The 20988-nt window shown below is 34.5% G+C and overlaps 5 protein-coding genes, 1 long non-coding RNA gene and 1 other non-coding gene across 24 annotated transcripts in view; 3 read left to right on the forward strand and 4 right to left on the reverse strand.

Moving 5' to 3' along the window:
* LOC104738739 (histone-lysine N-methyltransferase MEDEA-like) overlaps positions 1–721 on the forward strand; it is a 9147-nt gene extending 8426 nt beyond the window's left edge. The window contains exon 18 of the mRNA XM_010458939.2: positions 503–721. Within this exon, the coding sequence (XP_010457241.1) occupies positions 503–688 (186 nt within the window). The 3' untranslated portion in view covers positions 689–721. The remainder of the gene's footprint in view (positions 1–502) is intronic.
* Positions 916–5474, reverse strand: LOC104738740. 9 transcript variants are annotated; one of them, XM_019236301.1, is made up of 25 exons: positions 5427–5474; positions 5318–5322; positions 5147–5204; positions 4863–4920; positions 4692–4778; positions 4561–4616; positions 4403–4480; positions 4202–4309; positions 4027–4104; positions 3760–3863; positions 3623–3677; positions 3465–3542; positions 3180–3271; positions 3060–3093; positions 2923–2961; positions 2755–2835; positions 2561–2617; positions 2384–2452; positions 2210–2288; positions 2034–2110; positions 1879–1949; positions 1721–1803; positions 1474–1636; positions 1312–1381; positions 916–1217 (listed from the first exon to the last, which is right to left on the reverse strand). In XM_019236301.1, exons 9-20 carry the CDS (start codon positions 4051–4053, stop codon positions 2088–2090), a joined length of 738 nt encoding a protein of 245 aa, XP_019091846.1. In that variant the 5' UTR covers positions 4054–4104; positions 4202–4309; positions 4403–4480; positions 4561–4616; positions 4692–4778; positions 4863–4920; positions 5147–5204; positions 5318–5322; positions 5427–5474; the 3' UTR covers positions 916–1217; positions 1312–1381; positions 1474–1636; positions 1721–1803; positions 1879–1949; positions 2034–2087. The 9 variants fall into 9 exon arrangements, with proteins under 9 accessions (XP_019091846.1, XP_019091848.1, XP_019091841.1 ...); XM_019236303.1 differs by having other exon boundaries at positions 3792–3863; positions 4863–4985; positions 5096–5204; XM_019236296.1 differs by having other exon boundaries at positions 4863–4985; positions 5096–5204.
* On the reverse strand, positions 5567–7894 carry LOC109128920. Of its 9 annotated transcripts, none has more exons than XR_002035282.1 (11): positions 7533–7891; positions 7344–7418; positions 7179–7280; positions 7038–7079; positions 6751–6946; positions 6584–6646; positions 6384–6487; positions 6121–6230; positions 5945–6011; positions 5755–5835; positions 5567–5675 (listed from the first exon to the last, which is right to left on the reverse strand). It is a non-coding gene; the product is annotated as an uncharacterized LOC109128920 (long non-coding RNA). The 9 variants fall into 9 exon arrangements; XR_002035280.1 differs by having other exon boundaries at positions 7338–7418; positions 7533–7889; XR_002035286.1 differs by having other exon boundaries at positions 6424–6487; positions 7179–7418; positions 7533–7894.
* On the forward strand, positions 8189–8260 carry TRNAH-GUG. The gene has a single exon. It is a non-coding gene; the product is annotated as a tRNA-His (tRNA).
* Positions 8494–11540, reverse strand: LOC104738741. The gene is made up of 7 exons (XM_010458941.1): positions 11309–11540; positions 11123–11194; positions 10450–10520; positions 10100–10241; positions 9092–9169; positions 8875–8970; positions 8494–8703 (listed from the first exon to the last, which is right to left on the reverse strand). The coding sequence occupies exons 1-7, from the start codon at positions 11435–11437 to the stop codon at positions 8623–8625; spliced, it is 669 nt and encodes a 222-aa protein (XP_010457243.1). The 5' UTR covers positions 11438–11540; the 3' UTR covers positions 8494–8622.
* On the forward strand, positions 13398–14929 carry LOC104738742 (GTP-binding protein SAR1A). Its single transcript, XM_010458942.2, has 3 exons — positions 13398–13660; positions 14048–14179; positions 14395–14929. Exons 1-3 carry the CDS (start codon positions 13532–13534, stop codon positions 14713–14715), a joined length of 582 nt encoding a protein of 193 aa, XP_010457244.1. The 5' UTR covers positions 13398–13531; the 3' UTR covers positions 14716–14929.
* Positions 17337–19255, reverse strand: LOC104738743 (equilibrative nucleotide transporter 8-like). Of its 2 annotated transcripts, XM_010458944.1 has the most exons (3): positions 18248–19255; positions 17885–18127; positions 17337–17752 (listed from the first exon to the last, which is right to left on the reverse strand). In XM_010458944.1, exons 1-3 carry the CDS (start codon positions 18726–18728, stop codon positions 17439–17441), a joined length of 1038 nt encoding a protein of 345 aa, XP_010457246.1. In that variant the 5' UTR covers positions 18729–19255; the 3' UTR covers positions 17337–17438. The 2 variants fall into 2 exon arrangements, with proteins under 2 accessions (XP_010457246.1, XP_010457245.1); XM_010458943.1 differs by having other exon boundaries at positions 17337–18127.

The following is a 20988-nucleotide window of genomic DNA, read 5'->3' on the forward strand; positions in this document are numbered from 1 at the left end:
TGATTTTGTTTGATTTGTCAGCACTCACTTAAAAAGAATGAGTTTCTCGGAGAATATACGGGCGAACTTATCACTCATGATGAAGCAAATGAGCGTGGGAGACTAGAAGATCGGACTGGTTCGTCCTACCTCTTTACCTTGAATGATCAGGTAATTAACTTTAGTCTCTGATCGTTTTACCTTGAATGTTTACTATTCGCGAGTTACACATTTATTCTCATCAAAGTAACATTTTACAGCTCGAAATCGATGCTCGCCGTAAAGGTAACAAGTTTAAATTTCTCAATCACTCAGCAAAACCTAACTGCTACGCCAAGGTACCAATTCATTGTACTTTATCTTGAACATATACTAACATTCCAATACTTATGTTGGTTTCTCTAAATCATGTATCAAATTTACTTAGTTGCGGATTGGTCCTTATATAGAATCATATATCTCCAAAACATTCCAAGGACAAACTCAATTATTATGACACGAGAGTTTATGGTTTTGTGTGCAGTTGATGATTGTGCGAGGAGACCAGAGGATCGGTATATACGCGGAGAAGGCTATCGAAGAAGGTGAGGAGCTTTTCTTCGACTATTGCTATGGACCAGAACATGCGGATTGGTCTCGTGGTCGAAACCCTAAAAAGACTGGTGTTTCCAAAAGGTCTAAGGATATCCGTTCATCTAGTCGTACGTAACTCTCATAATATCAATGAATAATGTAACGCTATTTTGTGTTACTAATTAAACCAAAACTTAAGATTTTTTTTTTTTTTTTTTTTTTTTTTTTTTTTTTTTTTTTTTTAAGATTGTTTGTTTGTCATATGTGTCTTACACTCTCAAATTTTTCCTTTTGTATTTCAATAGAAAACAAGGTTTGCATTGAACTTTAATTTTTTTTTTCCCACAAATATTAGTCTTCATATAGCGCAAAATCACATATTAAACAAGTACGACATGTAATGTATACAAATGTCAAAATTAATATTGGGTTATATAATCCTTATGTCAGTATAGTCGGTATTTGAGGTCTTCACTTTGTTGATAGGATTTTCTCACTTTTTCTCGAGATTATGATTTTTCTTATCTATCATACATCCAAAAATAATTTTAGTATCTACAATGTAGAAGCAGATATTTACCGTTTTTTATAGCAACACCACCACACTTCTTCTCTAAGTTAAACTGAAAAGCATGAAGCATAGAATCTCGAAAATTCATCCACAGCTGAAGAAGAGGAAACATACGAATCATTCTTCCACTCCTAAGTGTAAAACTGCTTTGGAATTTGAAAACAATAAAACTCAAATAAATATTAAACCTTGATTTCCCAGCCAAGAATGGCCTTTTCTGTTGGTGAATCAGACAACTCTAATCCACTACCGCCCGCCCTGTCAGCAAATAAAATCCCATGAGCAATGTTAAAGAACTTATCTAGAAAATCTTGAACTTCATTCAAAAGATATAAAAGCTTAATACTTACCTCTGAGAAAAAAATACTACCAGTGGTGTTTTGAGATATCCCTTCAACAACAATCGAAGTGATTTAGCCAACAATTTCACTGTGATCGGAAACAAGAAAACATACGATTTTGCTCTCTCCAGTCATGCTAGACTCATCAAGGTAGCACTCCATCCGTCGGAACCTAAAGATAAATTTTAACTTCGATTAGACACACGGTGGTATGAAAAAAAAACACAAGATGATACCGAGAGAACAGATGACCCACCTGATTTCAAATGCTGAGAGGTATGACATCACGCACCAAAATATCATAAATAGAATTTCCACTCATCTTCCACCTCTTGTCACCTGTGCAGCAATCAACACATGTATAGTGTAACTGAGGAGGGAAGAGGAAAAATTACATTGGTACAAATCTATTACCTATAGATGTATGTTCCACTTTTAATCATTCACGTTCTGAGGCTGGAGAGGCTATTTGTAATCACTGACAGCTGCAGAGGAGAACAAAGCATCAGAACAACACCAAGAGTAAATATCAAAAATGCTCATATTTAAGTGAAACAAGTTAAAATTACCCGTGACAACTGACAACAACCAAAACAATCACTACAAATGCAATGCTTCCTCCATCATACCATCCTTCTTTGATACCCTGTCGAAGATTATGTAAGACAAAGGTTAAATTTCAGTTGACGGTACACTTGTGAAAGTGGAAAGAGCAAGATCTAACTAAACTGATTTCATTACAAACCTCTGTTTTTTATCCCAAGTGCTAAAGACGCTACTGCAACAACCATCAAAATGATCAAAGTGAGATCATGGCAAGCATCCTGAGAGTGAGAAAAAAAAAACCAACACGCCTTGTGAGAATGAGCAGGGAAAACCTAGGCTACACAGAACAAACAACAAATGTGCATCTCCATACCTGAAACCACAAATGGTCCAGTGATGCCTTTCTCTGGTAGTATCTGAGCAAATTTGACAATCCTTGAGGCTGATGCAACAACAAAAAACATGCACATCAAAGTTAGCGAGAGACAAGAGATAAAAATAAAAAAAGTAACCAGACATAAATAAGCGCGTCTCATGAGTGGAAACTTACCCAGTCCATATTGCTGCTTGTTGTTGTGATCCTTTGACAACATAATGACAAAGCAACCTGAGAGAAAAAGCAAAGAAGACTATTAGAAACCAAGCATTTACACATATGAAACAACAACACAAAAGGGAGAAACGGATCTACGTCTTGACGCAGAACGTATTGCTGTCAAAGTCGGGGTTGGTTTTCACTCTTACCAGACTCCACGGCGGCAAAGACTTCAAGAGAGTCGTCGTCGTCATCGTTGCAGTCGCAGAAGAGAACACGCGAGACCAACACTGAAAAATCAATTAAAATAGTAAGGTCAAACCAAGATTATACAGATGTAAGTGTTAGATTATAGTATAATATAGAGATGAACTTACTTGGAGAATGACTTCCCTATCCATCGCGTAGATCTCCACCTGATATAGAGAAGCAATAGACTTAATAATTGCAGCTTTAAAACTAAGAATGCGAAGACTCATGAACATAAGGCTTAATCCAAATCCTTTGCAATTACCGATATCAGTTTGGTCGTTGCATTCATCAAAGACCTGCAACAGTATCATGCTTCAAAAACTAAGAACGATGGAACAACAATTTTGAACATAAGAGTTGTAGAGCTAAAAAAGACACTTACATTGTTATAGTAGCCCATGTCGACACAAGGTTCTGTAAAACCAAAACCTGAAGCACTGATCTGACGAAAAACAGGTTGGATTTAACAATTATCTGCATCAAGATGGATAGCATTTCAGATAGATCAAACAATAAGTGATATGCGTAATGAGACACAAACCAGAAAGTTATGAAGCAGCAAACTAATAAAGAAGATCCTAAATTCCAAATATTTCCACCAAGATAACTCCTTTATCTTCTGATCTTAAACGAATCACACTTAAGTGATAGCGATGTGATTTTGTACCTTGCTTTCGGTAAGACGATAATAGTTCAGCAACACTCCGCTATGAGCATCAACGTTAGGCCACGGGTGGTTCTTGACCTGTAACAGCGATTACAAGATTCATAAGAGCAAAGAAAAACAGAAATGTGGTAGCACATGAATGATAATGTAAATAGTACCTTTCCAGGCTCAGTTAGAATAGGAGGCACCAACCACTTCATAAAGCTTGAGGACCTATCGAGTTAAATAATTTGTGAGCCAGTTAAAAAGAAAGTATGACCAAATAAAATATTAAAGGGGGGAAAACGTTACCAGCCTGAGAAAAAGCAAAAGCTGAATAACCATCACCTGTGATTCCCCACGCGTAGGACGAGAAGTTGCCAAAGACCCATAAAACCCACACCAAAGAACCGGATAATCCTAAAACACAAGATAAAGGGAGTTAGACCCAATCCTGGATTTTCAATCTATTGCTAACAAGCAACAACGATGGTGAAGTGAAGAATGAGACCAAATTATATGAGAAAATGTATTAAAAAAAAAAAAAAAAAGCGCCAAGAATTGCAAAATGTAAAAGTTTCACCTTTTGGAGGACATGTAACCTCTCCATGTTTACACTCTTTGGCCGCTCTTGTGGCAATCGAAGAGCCCGGTTCTATATCTGCTGAAACAAGAAAGAGAAAACAACATCACAAAGATGAGTGTGGGTTTATTCAACAAGAATTGTCAATAGCGCCAAAGTATGTCTGTGTATGTACCTGTGAGCAGATGAAGAGACTCCTTGAGACAGCCAAAAAGCAGTGTAGTATATGTGAGCAGATGAAGAGACTCCTTGAGACAGCCAAAAAGTAGTGTAGTATTTGTATCTGAAACAAAGTTCAGTCAATTAATTATGACCAAGATTCAGCAAAACAAGGCCGAGGGTTTAACACTTAAGTGATAACAATGCAGTTTTGTACCTTGTTTTCGGTTAAACGATAATAGTTCGGCAGCACTCCGCTATGAGCATCAACGTTAGGCCACAGATGGTTCTTGACCTGTAACAATTACAAGATATTCATAAAACCTAAGAAAAATCAGAAATCTGGTAGCACAAGAATGATAAAGTAAATAGTACCTTCCGCAGGCTCAGTTAGAATAGGAGGCCCCAAATACTTCACAAAGCTTGGGGACCTATCGAGTTGAATTATTCTGTGAGCCAATAAAATCAAAAGATGCAACAAAGAGAGAAGAACAGAGTTAACTTACTTAAGCAGTACGAGTCTTCTTCTTCATTCTTCAATCCATCTCTGACCAGCAGTAGGTATACTGATTCTTGGCTCCTCTTATTAAAACCTAAAGGAGACAAATTCGTTACTAAGCAAACATAAACAAGAGAGACTCAAAGTAATTTTAAAAAAGTGGAGAAACAAATATCACCCCAACACTCTCCAGAAGATTAACAGTATCATAGATTTGTGGTCGTCGCTCTGGCATCCTGAAACAAACGCCAATTCAATCTCCAGAATACGATTTGACCATTGTTGTGTAAGACTGCAACATCTAGAGAAGGAAGAAGCAACAACAAAAAACCATAAGAAAAAAATATCAGTTAGTTTCTCTATTGTGTGTGTAACGAAGTATAAACTTGAAAGGGGCGGAATTAGACTCACAACTTAAGGATGGGGAGAATTTGAAATGGACAAAGGAGGAAGACTCAGAACCTGTCTCGAGTGACCTCAGCAATATAAAGCAGACATCACCAGCTCTCCGCAAATGATCCTGAAAAAAAATGGATTTCATATCAGAAAGAAAAAACAAACACAAACAAACCCATTATTTAAGATCACCATATACAAATGTTGCCATGGGGCAGATGATGGAAGCCCACGTACAGTAACTGCAAAAAGAAAAAGAAAAAAGAGGCATCCAAGAATCAGAAGAAGTGAAGTGAGACCAAATATTATCAAACACCAAATTCATCTAAGAGCAAGTAACACAAACCTCAGAATTCAGAGTGTCTTCTTATAGCTTCCATTAGGATCACTGAAGATGTATGTGTATGCTGGTTAGTATTAGTTAGTAAAAAACTGAAAATCCAAGTGAAAAGAAGCAAGAAAGAGAGAAGAACAGAGTTAACTTGCCTTAAGCAGTCTGCTTAAGTCTTCTTCTTCTTCACTGTTCAGTCCATCTCTCTGAGATAAAGCAGACTTGAGTATTCTTCTTCTTCATTCTTCAATCCATCTCTCTGACCTGCACAACATATACCAGAATTAAATTAAAACCAAAAAACAAAAAAAAAAACAAAAAAAAACCTTAGGATTTATGAAACCTGTACTTGGCGGTCGGTCAAATCAGAAGAAGAAACGCCATCATCCGGCTCCTCCGATCATCGTTTGGCACCAATATCTTCCTGAAAATTCATCAACCGAGATACTCAAAGAGTTAGAAGACAAGACAAGACAAGACAAGTGAATGAGGTCTGAGCATAACTTAAAAGTAAACCATAGAATTTGTATTACCTTTAGTTGGTCGATCAAACCAGATGAGAGAAAGTTGAAGAAGAAGAAACGCCATGGAACCACTTGCCTGAGTAAAGCGAAAACATTCACCAAAAGAAAGAAACACACAAACCCATCAAAAAGCAAATTCGACTCACTTTTATTAAAGCGGACAAGGGAAGAAAGGCTTATATTACCTTCAAAATTTAGTTTGATGTTGTTACCTTAAAAACCCTCTCCATCAACCGTTTTTGTTCTGAATCTACTTCATCCTCCAAAAATCTGGTAGGAACACTCGAGCACACATCTGTTTCACCCAAAGAAACAAACAAACCCATTATTTAAAATCACCATATACAAACAAAAGCTAGACTCTTATTTCAAAAGTAAAAAACATTCACACGCCAAATAAAGAAAAGAGAAGAGTTAAAGGAATCAGAGAGTTTCAAGAGTTTATTACCTGTGGATGAGAATTGTTGGCATGAGGCAATGACAAGTACCTTTTAGTTCAAAGGGTGGTGCGCTGAATTCTAGTGCCTTGTCGAGTTCCAACTTCAGTAGCACCTTGTTGTTCAACAACATAAAAAAATATAGAAATATTGGATGAACTTGAAACAGGACAAAAAAAAAAAAAAGATTGAGGAATTTAAGAGAGCTTACAAAGCAAGAAGAGGAGTATTCCATGGTTAAGGTCATAATCACTCACACACACTTGAGTAGCACCTTGTTGTTCAAAACAAAAAGAGAGTAATGGTTAAGGGAGATAGATAAACTTGAAACAGAAGAAAAAAACTCTCTGAACAGGATAAAAATTTGGGATGACTTACAGACCAATAAAGAAGAAGAGGATTTTGTTGCCATCCTTAGGGTCCATAATTCAGCATCATCCTTAACATCAATGGGAAGGAAGTGCACCATATATATCTTCATCATGTATAGAAGCAGCAACAACAAAACCAAAAAGTCTCAGTTTCACTTATGGATGGGAAGTATTGAGTAACTGTGAGCAATGGAACGAATTGCCTGAGTAAAGCAAAAAAAAAAATTCAGAAGAAGTGAAGTGAGACCAAATATTATAAAATACCAACTTCATCTAAAAGCAAGTAACACAAACCTAAAAATTCAGAGTGTCTTCTTATAACATCCATTGGGATCACTGAAGATGTATGCGTGTGCTGGTTAGTATTAGTTAGTAAAAAAACTGAAAATCCAAGTAAAAAGAAGCAAGAATCAGAGAAGAACAGAGTTAACTCACCTTAAGCAGTCTTCTTCTTCTTCTTCACTCTCCAATCCATCTCTTTGAGATAAAGCAGACTTGAGTATTCTTCTTCGTCATTCTTCAATCCATCTCTCTGACCTGCACAACATATACCAGAATTAGATTAAAACCAAAAAACCCTAGGATTTATGAAACCTGTACTTGGCGGTCGGTCAAATCAGAAGAAGAAACGCCATCATCCGGCTCCTCCGATCATCACTTGCCACCAATATCTTCCTACAAATTCATCAACCGAGATACTCACAGAGTTAGAAGACAAGACAAGGCAAGAGAAGACAAGAGAATGAGGTCTTAACATAACTTAAAACTAAACCCTAGAATTTGTATTACCTTTAGACTTTAGTTGGTCGATCAAATCAGATGAGAGAAAGCTGGAGAAGAAGAAGAAGAAGAAGAAGAAGAAACGCCATGGAAACCATATCCTGCTTGCTAATTCATTCATCAATTAGAAGACAAAGAGAACCCTAATTCTGGGTCTTCAATCATAAACCCTAGCTCTGCTCTGCTCTGCTTTGAATCTTCTTCGTTCTTCAAAAAATAGAGAAAGGAGGAATCAAAAAAAACAATCTTACGCCATTAGAAAGAGAGCGAAAAGGTATCTCTCCTAATTTTTTTTTTTTTGGTTCGGTGAAGAGAGTGAAAGAAGAAGAAGAAGAGTCTCAGTGTTTAAAGAGATGTTGAGACCTAGAGCAGTATTTATAAACAACAACACAGATTTGTTTATGTTTAGGATTAAGATTAGGATTAGGACAAATAAAAGGAAATTATAACGTTTTTCCTTTTTCATTTAACTATAGTCATTACATAATGGGTTTGCTTACAAACCAAAGCCCATATAAAGCCCAAATATCTAAACCGCCATGGAATTTACTGGACCTCTCCAAAAAAAAAACACATAGGAGACGTAGGGCTTTTTATTGTAACTCAGATCAACACACGGCTGTTTACGATATTATTATACACAACATGTAAGAATCAACAACAAAGTGGCTGTAGTTTAGTGGTAAGAATTCCACGTTGTGGCCGTGGAGACCTGGGCTCGAATCCCAGCAGCCACACTTTAACTTTTTTTAATCTTCTTTTTCATCCAAGGGGACTGTCGTCTTTTCCATCGTCATTAGATCCTGACCGTCCATCTCTCCACCTGTCCTCTAATTTAAAAAACCTAATTGGGCTACTCAAATTTACTCCCACTGGGCCGAAACATTATAAGATCTTTGTTTGTAAGATCTTTCAATTTCCCTTTCAAGTTTACTTAACCATTTATAAGATAATGGTGAACTGTTTTCTCCTCTAATTTGTGTTTGGATATTTTGATTAAAAATATATATAACATAATATACATTTGCTAATGATTACAAATTCCTATATGAGCATTCATATTTTCTGAAACAAGGTTTGAACAAGAGAAACTACTAAATCAAGCCAAATGTTGTTGTTGCTCTTCCTCTTCCAAACCATTATCTTCTTCGTCAGAGCTTAATGTATCTTCCTCAGATTCCTATCAAAAAGAATGACCAACGAACATTATAAGTATACATATAGAGATACACAGAGTTGTAACTTAAAATTTTATATGTGAATTGTAGAATGTAAAAATGGAGTGAATCGTTAATTAAAGAAAGAGAAACAAGAAATATAAGACTCAACAGTCCATGTTTGGGGAGCTTACGAGATATTCATATCGGAGACTCCTCTGAATAGCTGTGATAGTTCGAATGATAACGAGCATCGGCAATAGTATGCCAATGGCCTTCAATGTTAATACCTGCCATTATTTTCACCATTCATCTTACTTTTAAAAACATATAAAACTAAATAATAGTAAATCATTTTTTTTGTATCTTTAGAAATAAAAATTCTTAGTTAGAAAAGAAAGAGAAATTTACCGTGAAAATTGTGAAAGGATACTCGTCGGTTCCATAAACCACATCAAATGCATGCTTTATCAACAACACCACCGAAAACTACATAAAAAGAATAGAAATATCAAATTAGTTCCAACAAAAATAAGAGTCACGCCGTAAAAGATGTAACATAAGGATATGGGTATTATATGATATGATAATTTGTCCAGATAAAATTGGTCTGGTTCAATTTGGGCATGGCTTGAATATGGGTTAAAGCTTTGAAAAGACGTCATGTAAATGGGGATATGTCACCCACTTATAACTATGAACCATTTCTGAATGTAGTAAACAGAGACATTCTTTTGGTTCCAAAAGAAGAACCCTTTTTCTTTTCGTTAGGTTTTTTGGTCGACCAAACCAATCTCACCAAACCTAAGTAAACCCGACCAAACCGAACTCACCAAACCTAAGTAACCCGACCAGCCAAACTCACCGAACCTAAGTGCCTAGCTTTTCTAATGAATCCGTAACCATCATTCTAAATTTCTAATCTAGTGTTCTTTGTAGCTCTGGTATTCGTAGCAGTAGCACCGCTGAACTTGAACCATCTCAACGAGTGTTCAAAATTTGTTATAGATTGTTGTTGTTCACTTATTGTTTCAAAGATACTCCTACTTAAACAAGCAAATTATTAAATGATAATACAAGTACCCGTTTTTGTTAGCAATTAATTGATTCAATAACTTTGTTATAAATTTCCAAACGATTGGTAATCAAGTGGACATAATGATTATTATTAGTGGTTACCAATCATGCGAACCTTAAATGTCGATTCGATAGAAGTGGTTGCCATTTTCTGATTTGGACCTCACGTAAACCAAAGATTCGTGTTTCATCGCATCAATGCCTTAATTATATTTAACTAAGTTATTTAATATTTAGTGTATAAAAAACATCTAATAATATTATTATATATAAATGCTTATACTAATAACTATATTACGTATGTTTTGAAAAAAAAAAAGGGGATCGATATAGAGAACTTACAACGAGGAGAGCCAAGTATGTACAACAAGAGGCGCCTCTATCAGCACTAGAGTTGCATTCTTGAAAGTCTGCTGATCCTGCTCTGCTCACTAATCTTCTTCTATTTCTTCTTCTTCCTCTCCTCGCTATATGTAAACCATCTCTGTTCATGAATTAAAAAATATATTTTTTTCTTCAATTTGTTTTGGACTATTGTTGTTATTGTTAGAATCATAATAATAATTATAAAATGTGTAAGTATTTAAATAATTGGAGGAAAAAAAGACAGCTGGAGTAATTCGGAACAAGTTTTCAATTTCCAAAGTAGAACTAAAACCTTAAATATCGTTGTTTTAAAGAAAATTAATTACCCGATTGTGACTGTTGCTGCTTCGATCAATCGACATGGTTTTGAAGTCGTGGTATATCCAGGTTTATACTCCTGAAATATAACAAATTTATTTATTACTAGTGCTTTTCTTCGCCATGCATATATTATTATCTCATTATTAATCACTTTTAATACAAATATTATCAAAACAGAATCCAAATAATACACAGCCAGAAACAGAAAAGTACGTCCTCCAAGTTCGGTAGGGGTCCCATAATTCGATGGATCCAGTTTCCATTTTTGTTTCTAACTCTTTGTTGTAAATCCATTGTAATATAAATAATTATAAATACAACTCGAAAAAAAGTTATGAAAATTTAAACAGCGTGGCATTGGCTCATTGATTACGATCTTTTACGAAAATCGAATATCTTTCCGTTTTCTAATTTTGCCAAAAAAAAAAAAAAAAAAAAAAAAATATGTATCTTTTGTTTTTATCTTTGGGATATGTTCATAACCACACATTTTCATACTATTTTATCCNAGAAAGAAAGAAGAAGAAGAAGAAAACAATTACGTAAATTCAAAATTTTGTGAGATGATAGATTGAAAACAAATTATAATCGTAACATCACATAAGCATAAATAACCCCAAAATTACCCCGAAAAAAGAAAAGAAGATATAAATAAACTATGATTGTTAGAAAACAAACCTGGAGACAAATTTCACAAATTGTGTTTCCTTTCTCATCGCACCATCGTTGTATGCAATCTCTGTGAGCGAACTGAATTTTAAAAAAGAATCAATATGCAAGTTCTTTTTTCATATTTGAAAATTTAATAGAATCAAGTTAATATAATTTATATATAAAAAATACAAATCTTGATTACGAAGATACCTTGATGGTCCCTGAGCAAGAACAAGGAGCTTCAAAGTAGCTCTCAGCTTCTTCTTCGTGACAGATTCTACACCGAGTTGAACTCGGTTTCGAGTAAGTTTCATCTATAAACAAAACTACATCACCCATCTCCTTCTCGATCGTTCCGATCTCTCCGTTCTAAAAAGCTCTGCTTTTCAAAAAAAAAGGCTTTGCTCTGTTTTTTGTTTTTGTTGTTTTCCTCTGCCTCTGACGAAAGCGAACATATATGTAAAGAGAAAAAGTCCAACTTTAAAACTTAAAAGGAGTTCGTAAGCGAACAACATCGAATTGACAATTTTACCCTTTTCTCTGTTTGTTTTTGATGGAAAATAAAATAGATATTCTTTAATTTGTTTTGTTAATGGTCCTAGATTATAAAAATTATTTTACTAATCCGTAATAACACTTTTTATTACTTATTAAATTATATTGATTTATTTGTAATTGCTTTATAGATATAACAATAATTATTGGGTGTTTTTGTAAAGATGTATCTACAAAAGCCTATAATTTCTTTAATTAAATTACATGGTAAATTTTGATTGGTTAATTAATAAAAGATGAATTAAAAAAAGGGGTTGAATGGAAGAATTTTTCTGAAAATAGAGAGCGTTCTGTTTTTCAAAAACTACACTGTGAGCTTTGTGAAAGCTGGAACAGTGGATCGATATATAGAAAGGTTTGTATACTACTAGTTACGAGATCACACAGGTCAAAGCAAACGCTGTATTCTTTGTCATTTATCTTTTGTTTAGTATAATACTCCTCCATTGGATAGCACAATATAAATATAGTAAGTATATCTGTATATGTTATGTATTTAGACAATTAAATATATTAAGACTCTAAACAGTCATAATGCATGTTTACATATAAGTACGACAGCGACAAACCCATACGAATATTTTAGATATAATCCAATTCTCCACCACTATATAATTATGTTTTAACTATTTAGTTGTTTGTTCAAGAAATGTTGTTTTTCTTATTTCTTGGTCATTCTTTTCTTGAAGAAAGTTTTCAATTTTTCGAGATTTTATACTACATGTTTTCTTGATCTTTGCGAAATGAAGTTGTATATTTCTTCCCAAAATTAGTTATTATGTGAACAGTACTCGTTGTTATGTGAAGTCTAGTTAGTTGTATATAAGCAAAAAATATAAACATCGATGATGGATGGTTAATGCATAAACTTTTTAGCACACGTTGAGATAAAGAATGCCATACACATAAGAAAATTCCTTAGCTTTTTTATTTCCCCCCCCCCCCCCCCACTCTCAAAGTACACTTGGAGTTGGACGCAGACATTTTAGGCTTATCTTATTTGGTTCCGATCTTATCTACTACGTTTGAGTTTTTTTTCGGCTGATTATTATTATTATTAACATCCACAAACGCAAAAAAACAAAAACAATATTGATGGTCGACATATTAATCCTCTCCCATTAATGGTGACAAAAAAAAATACACGAAGTTACAGTAATTATTTGTACTAGAAAATACACTGACAACAACAACAAAAAAAAAACTAGTCCTATAAATATATCTTTCGTATAAATTTCACGAAAATATCATCATAAGCATTCGACTCCCACGTTTCTTATCAGAACATTTACCTCTTTCAAAGTTGAATCCCATTTCAATAATAGTTAGTTCAAATCAAGTTAACAACCAATGAACCAAATTTAATTCCAACAACTCGGTTGCTGATCACCAATCAAACCAAGATTTTAACTCTTTCTTTTTTTTTGGGTTGGTTTGACTACTTGCACACAATTATACCATTCGAATTATAATCTAGCTAACCTATGGTATCATAGTGTGTGAATTGTAGAAAACGATAGAGACCATCTCCACTTGCTAAGCAAAATATCTCCTCTCTAATGGACCCATTTACAAAAGCCTGAACTGAAAGTGAGTGCGTGGCCTCACACGGCGCCGTTTTCATGGGCCTTTTTCGTTATCTGACCTATTTCAGGAATCTATACACTGCATGCCGTTTGTTACAATAGCCTTCAGAATCTGTACACTGCATGCTGTTTTCATTAGTACTCCCCTCTCAGACTCAAGAGTGAGATCCTCCTCACAAGTTTTTCTTCTTTGGTTTTTTTGCTCATCTCCGAAGCTAAAAAAAAAATTCGAAGAAAAGGTTGATAACGACGATCGCGTCTCGGATCTGGGGTTTAGGAAGATCGTGAGGCGATGTTCTTGGTAGATTGGTTCTACGGCGTACTAGCTTCGCTAGGTCTATGGCAAAAAGAAGCCAAGATCTTGTTTCTAGGTCTCGATAACGCTGGTAAAACCACCTTGCTTCACATGTTGAAAGACGAGGTTCGCTTCTCTCTCGCCTTCTTCCTCTGTTTCTCGTTTCAGCTATCGAATCGATCCAATTCGTTTTGCGATTTCCTTTTGTTGTTCGATTCGTCACCAAATTAGATCTTCAATTTCGTAGTTGATTGGAATCTGGGTGTTGAATCAGTTCTTCAAAAGTGTCTAACTTTGTATATAGAAATTAGATTTGCTTCCGTATTCACTCAAATCCAAATCAGGGTTTACTTCTTTTTTTTTTGTATTTGTAGATGTTTACTTTGATTTCAATTTTGTTTCCTGATATGAATGACTTTATGATTGTGTTTATCAAAAACAAAAAAATTGGGTGATTTGAGCTGATTTGAGGTGATTTGAGCTGATCTTTTTGGAGTTGGTTTGTTTAAACAGAGATTAGTGCAGCATCAACCAACTCAGCATCCAACCTCTGAAGAACTTAGCATTGGCAAAATCAAATTCAAGGCTTTTGACTTGGGTGGTCATCAAATCGCACGAAGAGTGTGGAAAGATTACTATGCTAAGGTTATTATCATCTTATTCTCCAATCTATATGCACTAAGAAAGAACCTTTAGAAGCCTTCTTCTTTAAAGATTATTTCACGAGAGGAATATAGAGTAGAGTTGCACACTCATTGGACCACCTACATCTCTGCTTTTAGTTTCATCTATGCGTTGTCGTTTTCGAATCGAAGTTTTCATTAGGTAGGGGTATTGATTCTTCTTGAGGGTTTTCTCAGGTTGATGCTGTGGTCTACTTAGTGGATGCTTATGACAAAGAGAGATTTGCAGAATCAAAAAAGGAGCTTGATGCACTCCTCTCTGACGAATCCTTAGCCACTGTCCCATTCCTCATCCTAGGGAACAAAATCGATATTCCTTACGCTGCATCTGAGGACGAGCTTCGGTTCCACCTTGGTCTCTCCAATTTCACCACCGGTAAAGGCAAAGTGAATCTTACTGATTCGAATGTGAGACCGTTGGAGGTGTTTATGTGCAGCATTGTTCGAAAAATGGGTTATGGTGAAGGCTTCAAGTGGCTCTCTCAATACATCAAATAGACAGGCGCCATCGGCAAGTCTATAGAATCCTTCTCCTTCCTCTGTTTCTCGCATTTTGCTTCTCGTACTTTTTTAGCTGTTCTGTCTTGTTTACTTTCAACCTTGTTACCTGTTGGTTTGTTTAGATTCGTACTCTGAATATATTTCATCAGGTTCTTTGTAATTTCATCAGCGGATGATCTGATCTTTAAGATACGACGTCGTTTCTTGTTTAGTGTGTTTAAAATAAATAAAAATGTTACTATGTGTAATTTTTGTACGAGCACTCAACAAACATAGGAGAGATTTCAGTTTGGGGGTCACGAAATACAATTCCGTACGAGTTCCTCCACGAAGTCAACTATAGCAACGCAATGGGCCGTTCCAACTGGACCGGATCATCTTTCTAGAAAAAGATGACAACAAAGATTGAGTATAATTTAGTGGACCACAACTAAAAGTACTGTTTCTGTTCTCGGCATACGACATCAAAAGCTAACACAATCATATTCATATGTTTATTATTCGCGATTCGATCAATCGGAAAATGAACTTATTTGGTTTGAAATCTTTCCATGCTAATAAGTTTAACCTGGATCTCATAAACAAGATAACACGCATTTACAAACTAAGTCATAAGAATTCTGTTTAACTAACTTTCATCCGAAGGGAATGACCTAAATAGCGTAAACCCGATCAGACTTTAATCTAGTATTCCCACAGTTCGAGCAGAGTAGAATCTCTGATCTTTAAATTTCACATGGTCAAGTTAATGGATGGCAGAGAATGTTTTCATTCCCGTTGAAGATATCTTTTACTTCTGCTTTGTTTTCAACACTCTCCGGCGGCTTTGCCTTCTTCACAAGCATTCCAATTAATATCCTTCCCTATTATTCTAGTCTCTTCCAATAATAAATATAAATAAACAATATTCCAGTTTTAGTAGTATAACTAACCCATACTATTATTCTTGAAGAGGATAAACATGAAAGGTATTTCTGGCTCACAAGAAATGTGCCTATACGTACACTTGTTTGGCTGTTCCATTGATGATGTTTCGTATCATGAAAATTTTGAAATAGACATTTGAACATATTATGGGAAAATGTTATTTTTATAATGGTATATCTTCTTTTTTGGCTTTCTGGTTGGTCCACTTACATGAACAATCTCTACATCAAATTTGTGTATAAGAAACAAAAAGAAATGACAATTTCATTCCTTATCCCCCTCAGTCGATGATGCAAGTGTAATTTGGATAAGAATGCCCATTCTCTCTGTGTCATCTTTTTCTTTTGCTTTTATTTATTTTATATACGAAATACGAAACATAACTTTTTAATGAATTATTGAGTTTAGACATTCGTATCAAAATGGAACTAATTAAAAACTTCTTATTTACTAGTTGGTTCACTTTGATTAAGTTTTCACAGCAATTTTGTATAAGATAACAGCAAAATAAATGAATTCTGTTGAAATGTTGAATTCGTATATCTATTGAAAGGTTGAAGTGATTTAAAGTACTTTTTCTGTTAGATAAAATGATGGGAATTAATAATAATATAAGTTCATGAAATGAATGAAGATCTTATCTGTTAATGTCAACATCATATGAGTGTATGATGGTGGTGGTGGATAACGTTTTAACGTTATAACTGCCGCATCCTTTATATCTATCTCAAGCAAAAGGACCCAAACCAAATTCATTATTAGTCCCTCCGATCCTCCATTGTTATCAACACTTTGCTTTATTCACAACCAACCAATTATACTCCTTATATTTCATTATTATACTGTTTTTATATATAAAAAAAAAAATCATAACATTTATATACACCTTTTTCGTTATATGTGTACCTTATTGTTGCAGAAGAGGTTAAACATATGCAAGGTATCTCTGGTTCAAAAGAAATGGGTGTACACTTGTTATCCATATCATCAGAATAATAATAATATATATTTTTAAAGTACATATTACATATAAAAACAAAACTATTATTAATCTCCTGAAACAAAATAATTTGATGCAACGTAGTATAAATCTTAACTAAGATAAATCTGTAAGTTTATAATCCAACAAGATAATATAAAACTATATACATCAAATTATTAACGCTTAATGATACTCCCTCCGTTTCAAAATATAAGATGTTTTGAGTAAAGCACGTAGATTAAGAAATGAACGCTTTAAAAAAGTTTAACCAATCACAAACAAGACTGCATAATATAAAATATTAAACTAATCTAAAAATTACGTTGAAATTTGAAAACATCTTATATTATGAAATAAAAAACTTCTCTAAACATCCTATATTATGAAACGGAGGGAGTATAATACTAGAAGAATTTTTTTTAATGGAAGTAGAAAACATTTCACACGGGAGACACGAATAATAAAGTTCCACCAATCAAGACAAGGTAAGGTACGATTCACCGCAAGTGGACTTTTGATTCCTTTTTTCCCCTTTGTGTTTATATTAGTATAATAATATTTGATTGATTTTGTAAATTTAGAACACCGTCGTCTTCTTGAGTAGTATTTAATAAAATATAGTAAAATAAAATCATAGTCGGTAAATTATTTATGGGGGAAAATACTGAGGTAGGTAATATAGTAATTTCTTTCTTTTAGTCACAAAGTATAAAAGTAGTCAAATATATAAAAAAAGATTGTGACAGTCATGTGCTAGTGTCATATGCTCGACTTTTTTGTTAAATAATTTTGATTCATACAATTAAAAAAATCAGATGAGCCAGACCCAGCCAAGAACTGAGCCACAAACAAGACCTAATCCTAGGAAAACAACCATGAAGACGGCTGCAAGTTCTGCTTCCGATGCATGAACCGTTTTGGGAGCCATGATCATGAGCACGCTAGTGAGGTAGCCGTTGGTGAGGCCAAGCATGAACGTCAGAACAACCACTGGCACTTCTGTTCTAAGCCATTGCGGTCCACGTAAACATGCAGAGAAGAGAGGATAAAAGAGAAGCCTAACGATACAAGCCCATGTAGCGGACTTTATACTGTGCCATAGATAGAGTGCGGTGAGTGACTTGCCTACGAAATCCGAGATGTTGTACACTGTGATGAGCAAGATTGGATACCAACTTTGGAGAAGATGGGACTTCAAATTCTCAGCTAAAAATCCTGGAAATATTGATAAAGTAACGGTGTAGATTATTAGAATACCCGAAGCTGGCCACTTAATCTTCCTCCCCACCATCCATATTGTCAGAGTCGAATGCAAAGGTTGATGAAACTTGAGGTGTTGTTGCATTATTGGTAACTTGTGGAGCACGTTACAACAAATAACGCAGCTTAATAGTATGGTAGAGCTGACTATGAAATAGGAATGAGCACTAGTTCGCATTCCTTGCGGTGTCTGTGGCAGCGAAGCTTTAGTCGTAATCCTAAGGACAGAGATGATGATGCCTAGCAAAAACAGAGAATTCTTAGGGCTTTGCTGATTATGCTGATTTGTACAGGACTAACGTTTAACATAAGAGGTAACTAGTGTATTTTAATTTCAATTGTTATCAAAAGCGGTTTTACCTGAAGAGGCAGTGCCGGCGAAAATTGCTTGCATGTATTGTCTAGGAAGCTTTCCGGCTGAACCAATCAAACTTCCGCCGACCAATCCATCAGCTAAACCACATAGTGCGACTGATCCAACCATTATTATGTAAGAAACATTCTCATCCTTTTCACCTTTCCAAACCCAATCTAGGATAGGCGAAACCATCATGGAGATGATGAACATGAAAAACCCCAAGTTCATCCTCACTCTAAAGCTCAACCTTGTGTTCCAAGTCATCATCAAAACCAGAACAAGGACCGAGCAACTCATGTAAGCCACGGTGAAAGTCTTCTCTACATGCTTGTCAGGATACAAGTAGCCAAAGTAATCAACGGCTGTGATCAAAGCGTTCCATGGTATTAAACTACCAGCACCCAACAAGAAATGGATCACGTAAGCAACTCTGTAAGCGTCTCTTGTCTCAACTTCATGAACAGTCACTTTCTCATCAACCATTGCAACTCTCCTTTCTATCTTGATCTCACTACTTTGCGTTCTTGAAAGCTCTTTGATGTTGATTTCATTATAAAGCAAATGTGATAGGGATTTGATTAGATGGGTTGTGAGGTTTGGTGGTGGCAAGACCAACACGAGTCACATCTTTCACATTATTATTCGGGATTACGATTCTTTGATATAGCTCAAGAATTAATCAGAGCTAGTACAAAGAAACAAGAGACTATATGGTTTTTGGTGGGACACAAAAAACAGATGGGTTAGAATTAAAGTTTACTACTTTGTGCATGACATTGGTCGGGACTCGTCTTTTCGGTACCCTAATATTCCATTTAATGACTACTTTCATATCTTCTTATGATCAATGAGGCTTTTCCTTCCATTTTTTCTCTCCCCTAAAAACTTCAACCTATAAATTATATATAGTGCTAATTAAGTTTTATAGTACGTGGGATTTTGTTTTTAAGTTTACAAGTTGATATATATATCATCGTTTTTGTGGTTTTTAACCATGATATAAGGAGTCTTTTGATTTGTTTTCTAGATTGTTTTTGAATCTTTACAGGTTATCTAGAACTTTGGCACATAAGGAGCAAAGTGGAGCAATTTGGATCATTTTGGAGCATTTAAACCGAAGGAAATCAACTTGGAGTCAGAACAGAGAGTGAGTGTCGATCGATACTGCTTAGCATCGATGGACACCATGTTCAGCCGATGAAGAATCACAAATTTGGAAGTTTTACAAAGTTTCCCGAAGTTTTCCATATTTACAACACAAGTCCCTGATGTGTTTTAGGACATACAAATAGTATTTTTAGGTTTTTAAAACCCGAAAGTTATTTTCTAGCAAATTTTTGAGAGAGAGATATTGAGAGCTTTTGGGAGAGAAAAGAGATCTAAACTGCTTTGTAGAGAAGAATTCTTGAACTACCTTCGACTTTTTAATATCTATTGCATGTTATTCAGAATGAATTGTTATTTATTAATGATGTCTGAGTAGTTTGCTTGTTAGATTTAGGGTTTTTTTATAGGATTTTATGATTTATTAGATTTGAAATTTTTAGGGTTCTTAATTTTTTATGATATTCATCTTTAGTTGTTCTTCATAATAGTTTTTGATTGATCACCTAGAATTATTATATTAGGGAAAATAAATTGATATGAGAATATAATTGATTTTCCTGATAAAATCTTTTGATGAGCAAAATTATTTCTTGCAAAGAGATTTGATTTAATAATTTTGTGAACAATCTAAATTTGTTTTTAAAGCTGATTTATTACCTTGAATTTTGCAAAGAGATTTGAAATTTCTGGTTTTAAATTTAGATAATATTTGCAGTGAGAACTGATTTATTTTACAAAAGTGTTTAGAGTTCTAGATCTGATTTTAATTGCTTGAATCTTAATTTATTGATTGATTTCATATTTTATAATTTCCTGAGAAATTTCCTAGGCCTAACTTTTTGATCCATTGAATTTTCACAGCTTTTATTTAAAATTTTGCATTGCCTTTTTAATTTAAATAATCTTGTTTAGCTTAATTATAAAACTCTACAATTTATTATGTAATCTAGAGTACTTGTGGAATTTGACCTCTAAGTACTACAATGACTTCTTAATTTGAGAGAGTAGCCTAACGTTTAATTTGAATATACAAGTGAACAAAAAAAATGTTTTGGAAGTCTTACTGCTGATTAGGTGTTGGTTCCTAGGCTCTCGCAATAACCAATGGGTTATTACTTTAGTAGAATTAGTTTCATAATGAACACCGAAGATATGAACCAATGGGGTGTGAGATTTGAGACACTGAAGTAACAAGAGCACAAGTTGATGTCTGTTCCAGACACACATGCCCATACTCATATTCCACAATTTATTACTTTGCATTCTTCTTCGTGACCTCTTTCTTAGTCGCTGGAATAAAATTTAAATTATCTTTCCTATTCTCACGGTTTTTTCCCTGCCTATCGATTTTCACGGTTTCGTTTTTTAAAACTTTTTAAAATATACGTTCCCATCCCATGACGCTACATTATCTATTTTTTTTTACTAATCACTAGTTCACTACCATAATATATATGACATGGTAATACTACTGATACAAACCATATAAAATGGATTAGCACATCTAGCTATAAGGTAAATCCAAACTAAACTACGGTTAAAACCAAATTTACTTATTAATGCTTACTCGAGTAACTAAACATATACTATTGACTAAAACATTAATACTCAACCAGAAAAAGATTCGATCTACATT

Source organism: Camelina sativa, chromosome 14 (assembly GCF_000633955.1).
Source record: "Camelina sativa cultivar DH55 chromosome 14, Cs, whole genome shotgun sequence".
NCBI lineage: Eukaryota > Viridiplantae > Streptophyta > Magnoliopsida > Brassicales > Brassicaceae > Camelina > Camelina sativa.